The sequence below is a fragment of the Balaenoptera musculus genome, chromosome 20, assembly GCF_009873245.2.
Source record: "Balaenoptera musculus isolate JJ_BM4_2016_0621 chromosome 20, mBalMus1.pri.v3, whole genome shotgun sequence".
Taxonomy (NCBI): domain Eukaryota; kingdom Metazoa; phylum Chordata; class Mammalia; order Artiodactyla; family Balaenopteridae; genus Balaenoptera; species Balaenoptera musculus.
The window spans coordinates 20,039,529-20,045,528 of NC_045804.1; the positions used below are offsets into that span (position 1 = coordinate 20,039,529).

The following is a 6,000-nucleotide window of genomic DNA, read 5'->3' on the forward strand; positions in this document are numbered from 1 at the left end:
CGCTGGTCGCTGGTCAGTTTTTATTCTCTTTACCTTTATCTGTTACCAATTGATCTGATGAACTATTCTTGTTTTAAAGAGCACTTCATTTTAGTAACTCTCGTTTAGCTTTGGGAACTTTAAAAAAATTAACTAATTTTTAATTGACATATAATTGACATGTAACATTGTATTAGTTTAGTTTTCAGACTTTTGAAGATCAAACTTACATTGATATGGAGAGATATGCTATTATTCCATTTTTATCATAAAATATTATAATACATATTCATTAAAAATTTGGACTATATAGAAAAGTATAAAGAAAACAAATTATCCATAATCTTATCATCAAGAGAAATTCTCTGTTAATGTTTACATATGTCCCTCTAGTCACTTTTCATACATTTGTTTGTCATTTTATTACATCACTGGAATCACATTGTACATACGGTTCTATAACTTGCATTTTCACTTAAACATATACATTTTCATTATCTTGTATTCTTAAGTATATTTGATAATGTCATTTTTAACATTTCCTAGCGTTCATCATATAATTTACTTCTAAGTTGCTTAAAAATCTCATATTATTAATCATTTAAGCTATTTGCAACTTTTCCCTGTGATAATTGTGGCAAGAGTAACAACTGTGTATGTAAATCTTTATGCACATTTCTTATCATTTCAGAAACAGGGCTAATTATTAGGTAGAATTATTGATGCAAATGTTAATTAATGATATTTTAAGGCCTTTGATATTCATTGCCATACGGCTTTCCAGAATGGTTCTATTTACCCATTTTTTTTGTTTACATATTCCCACCAGCTGTGCTTGAGAATTCCTGTTTCCCTACACTTTTGCTAGATATTTTATTTTTAAAGTGTTTGCCAATTTGGTGGGTGGAAAATGAAATTTCATTGTTGTAGTATTTACATTTCTTTCATAACTGTTAGGTTAAAACATTCTTTCATAAGGACATTTATCTTTCTATTGAGAACTGGCTTGCTTTGTTTCTTTTTCTGCTGAGTGTGGGAAAGTTGAACTTTTAGCTTATGTCTACATGCTAAGTAAAAGAATAACAACACCATGATACTAATATCGCTACCAATGGAAAGTGAAGTTAGGGACCTAAGCTAATATGTCCACAATTGATTTTGTTCACGTTTTTTTTCCCAAAGTAGTACATTTTCTCCCCAGATGAAATGTAGCTGTGGTAGGAAAGACGTGGATTCTAGCTCCAGTAGACCATTTAGACTTCAAGCATAGTTCAGCATATGAGAGGGAACAGAGAGTGGGCTCCTGTCCGGGGTCACCCTGACGACTCAAAGCATTTCCACTCAACTGTGACTCACTCATCCTTCAAGCCATGGTTCTTCTCTCTTCCTTTAAGTCTACCTGAATCTCAGTGCATGATGGGAAAGTCTGTGTGATTTTTTCTGGAGGGGATGTGGATTCAATAGGACCACATTAAGAGTTACAAGAGTTCTTTACTGGTCCCAGTACTGTTGGCTAACTTTCTTGCTATGGCAAGCAATTAACTTTTTGGAGCCTCATCTTTCTCCTCTGTAAAATAAGGGTAATTATATCTACATTCTTCCACTCTGAAGATTATTGTGAGGCTCGCATGAGATAAAAATGGATTAAAGTACATAGACAATCATAAAGTGCTACACAAAGATAAATTATTACCATCATTATCCAAGCAAGTTGCAGGTCAAACTTAGGGGAAGAAGAAGGGGAAGAAAGTAAGTAAAAGAGCAACCTTACTGGAAATGGCAAACATTTACCTAAAAGTTCTCACCTACAGTTAGAGAAAATGACTGGCACGGAAATTAATAAATTTCAAATTTAAAGAAATTCTCTATGGCTCTGCTTGGAAGAAAGGGTTCGTGATATTTGCTGGTGTCCCTGGATTTCCCCTAGATTGATCATTGAGTGAATACCTGCCAAATTGCTCACCCTTTTACTCAGCGCTGATTATTAAGAAAATTATTTTGACATTTTAAGAAAAGCATTATAAAGGGGTTTGCAGACTCTCACAGTTAGAATTTCATGGCAGAAAAATATCAATCTCTTATTTAGAAAGCATATTATTTTGAGTCAACCTTATAAGGAAAAGGAATTGTTACTATTCTGTGTGGAATATTATGTTTCTATAACTAGAAATAAGACTTTAGGTTACAGATTAGAAACAGTTGTAAAATGCCAAGTTTATGAATAAACTCATTTCTTTTATTGAAAAGACCTGTAGTGCTTTATTAGAATTTATCTTCTCTGCAATGGTCTAAGAGACCTGGGGATAACTCTCCTTTTTTATTAATTAGGATCATGAGTCCTAGAGAGGTGAGATAATTTGCCTTAGATGGCCTGGTGGTTGACTTGTCAAAAGCTAAATATAGGACATTTTGGGATTAAGCTACCTTTCATGTGGTTTAAAATGCAAATTTAAAGAATGTGTCAGAGATATTAAGCATATTTATTTTTAGAAACAAAGGGTACCTTTTTTCTTTAAGCAAGTGCAGGAAAAACGTGATGATTCTTGATGAGATGGTAGATTTTCAAAGTGCTGAAAATTTACACACACACACACACACACACACACACACAAGAGCTAGTTCAGTTTTTTCTTTGAAGTCTAGTTGATTTACAATGTTGTGGCAATCTCTGCTGTAAAGCAATGTGACTCAGTCATACACAGAGACATTCTTTTTTTTATATTCTTTTCCATTATGGTTTATCTCAGGAAATTGAATATAGTTCCCTGTGCTATACAGTAGGACCTTTTTTTTAACTTTTAATTTTATATTGGAGTAGAGTTGATTAACAATGTTGTGATAGTTTCAGGTGTACAGCAAAGTGATTCAGTTATACATGTACATGTATCTATTCTTTTTCAAATGCTTTTCCCATTTAGGTTGTTACAATATTGAGCAGAGTTCCTTGTGCTATACAGTAGGTCCTTGTTGGTTATCCATTTTAAATACAGCAGTGTGTACATGTCAATCCCAAACTCCCTAAGTATCCCTTTCCCCCACCCTTCCCCCCAGGATCTTGTTGTTTATCCATCTTATATATAATAGTTTACATCTGCTAATCCCAAACTCCCAGTCCTTCCCTCTCCCACCCCCCTTCCTCTTGGCGACCATAAGTCTGTTCTCTATGTCTCTGAGTCTAGAACTTGCCCAGTTTTAATTACACGTTTCTATGGTCAGTGGGGGTATCTGGACAATGAAGATATAAAGATTGATAATAAAAAGAGATAGAAGTAAAATATGGTTGTTAGTCTCTTGTTTGAAATCTCTCATTGCTTCAAGGGTTCAGCCTGAACACCCCTGCTGGGGGGTCCCACCTCAGGGTCTTTGGATTTCTTCTCTCTCCCTGGCCTCAGTCTCTCCCATCTTTAAAGCATCCATGAGTTAGTAAGCTGCTGTTCTGTCTGGAAGAGCTTCTCTTTACCTCTTCTGCTTCATCACCTTTTAATGCTTAGCTTGGATAGCTCGAAGGCTTTCCATAACTGTCCCTCACCCTAACACTGACTCACTAAATAAATCTGGGTTTTTAGTTACCCTGTCTGTGTGCTTGCCTGGCATACTGCTCACATCTCTGTCACAGCAGAAATCACAAGGCATTATAATTATGTTCATACAACATACATAGAACACATACTCTGTGATTATAATAATTTGTCTCCTTCACGAGATTTGAGAGAAACTTGAGGGCACTTTAGGTAATAACATTTCTTTAATGTTTATACTCTTGGTATGGATTTGGAGCCTGGCATGGGAGAGGCATGCAAGAAATATTGGCCAAGTGAATGAGTTAATGGACTAAATCCCTTGTCGACTGTATCCTAGGTTGTGTTCCATCTTCTTACTCCATGGCTTCTAAGTTCTGTTCATTCAGAGCTGAGCTACTAACAAGCCTGTGGGATCCTCTGAGAAATCCTTCTCTGAAGAGACTGATAGGCAAACTGAGGACATTTAAGAACATGTTTATTTCAAGGCATTTGCTTCTCCTCTTCCTTGCTCTCTTTTTCTTTTTCACACGCATTCTTTCGGTTTTAGCTCAATGCTTTTTCGGATTTTGACATATGTATTATACGTATATATGTATTCATATATAAATATATAATATATACTTATATATTATCTATTTTAAGATATATTTATATTTATATATATGTAATCTAAGGCTGGAAAAAATAATCTGCACAAGAAAAAAATTAAGTAGTTTTGTAAAATGAAGTAAAATTAAGTAGTAGATTAAACCATGTTTAATCAGGCTTTGGCTCTGGATCTCACACTATCATCTGGAAAATATTGGCATTCTATTCATTACTGGGGTAGTATTGTGGCAGGTAGAGATATATTCCTAGTGCCCTACTACTAGAATTGACCACTTTAAGTTCTCTCCAAGGGGAAATGTAGTCAAAATGGTAAGTCCACTAAATGACCCAGATCTTAGAATTGAATACCTGACACTTTTAATCTATGAGCCATTATATCTTTTTCTATTACAATTGGAGGGGATGATTTTGTTAAAGGTTCTTATATTTTTATTTCTCTTGCATAGTTTTAGTTAATGTCATAACTGTGTTCATTAAGCTTCTGTCTCTATTAGCATTGGAGGCTCTGTGATGTGGTAGAAAGAATTGGGCTTTAAAGCCAAACAGATATACAAGGAGCTCAGTCCTGGTTTTCTTAGTAACTAAACTTTGTGGCTTTGAGAATGTTGAATCGCTCTTAAAGCTTCATTTTCCTATTATGCTGTTTTAAGGGTTACATGAATTAATACATGTGATTTACCTGGCAAATTGCAGGTAAATAAATGCTGGCTCACTCCCAAATTGTATTTGTCTGAGGAGGAGAAGAGAAGGTGAACATAAAAGATAAGCAATTTAAAGTTAGCAAGCCATGTTAGTAAGCTAGTTTTAGTTATCCCTCTAAGAGCTTCTTTTTTTAAAGAAAATAATTATCTTTCCTTTACCTTTTTTTTTAATGAAAGAAATATACCAAAAACTCTAACATAAACGAAGAACACAACTTGCCACAGAAATAAAGTTTATTGGATAACCCATCAAGATATTTTTCCTCTATGAAGATGCCCAATACAAGAAATGGCATGCAAGAAGCAACATGACCAAGAAAATACAGTTTGAAGTCTTATAGATTTCAATACTATTTTGATAATAGATGACATTCACCTGCCCAAATGAATCAAACAGTTAGCCAAATAACCATAAAAATTTCTTGATTTTCTTTCCATTGAGATGAAAAGTAGGTTTTCCATATCTACGCCATCTGGTCTACCTCAATATTTGATAAACTACTGAGGCAAGTGAATGCTGAATAGATAGCTTCTGTGTTATTGCCAGGTACTGAGCGAGGCAGCCATCGGTCAGCAGCAGCTTGGGATGCAGGGCTCACAGCAGGGCTGAACGAAGGTTGTGAGGTTGATGTTTTCCAGGCCTGGGGTGGGCTGGGCAGAGTGGAGCAGGAAGCAGGTGGGCACACAGGGCTGAGGAATGTGGCAGGGTGGAGGGCAGTTGTCACAGCAGGTTGGCCCCAGTAACCAAACCGTGTGTGGGCAGGTGCTGGGTAGGCAGACTCCGCACCGACAGAATTTGTCAGAGGAGCAGACGGTGGTGGCAGGGCCGGTGGGGACGCTGCAGCAGTGGGGAGCACAGCAAGCCATGGCGTTGGGAATCTGGTTTACTCTTGGTTTCTTGGAGAGAAAGATGAGGTTTCTAGGATTAAATATCTTCTCTCACTTTGGGGCTCTTTTATACTCTCCTCATTGGGTGTTGGTCCAATCAGAAGGCTTCCTCCCTTTTTTGTTTATGCTACCCGTTTCCACTAAGGTTCTCTAATTAGTTTCTTATTTACTTGTCCATTAAGAGTTCCTGCCCTTATTAAATTAATCATGCGTTTGACTCATTGATTGGTCATTTTTGTCATAAGATGATCACATTTTATCTTCACAGGGTCCTGGAATGCCAAATCTTACATGAATTATGA

The 6,000-nt window shown here is 36.1% G+C and overlaps 1 protein-coding gene across 1 annotated transcript; it reads right to left on the reverse strand.

The window, feature by feature from the left end:
- Positions 1-5,380: 5,380 nt before the first annotated feature.
- LOC118886369 (keratin-associated protein 3-3) lies at positions 5,381-5,677 on the reverse strand. Its single transcript, XM_036835991.1, has one exon. The coding sequence runs from the start codon at positions 5,675-5,677 to the stop codon at positions 5,381-5,383; it is 297 nt and encodes a 98-aa protein (XP_036691886.1).
- Positions 5,678-6,000: the final 323 nt, after the last annotated feature.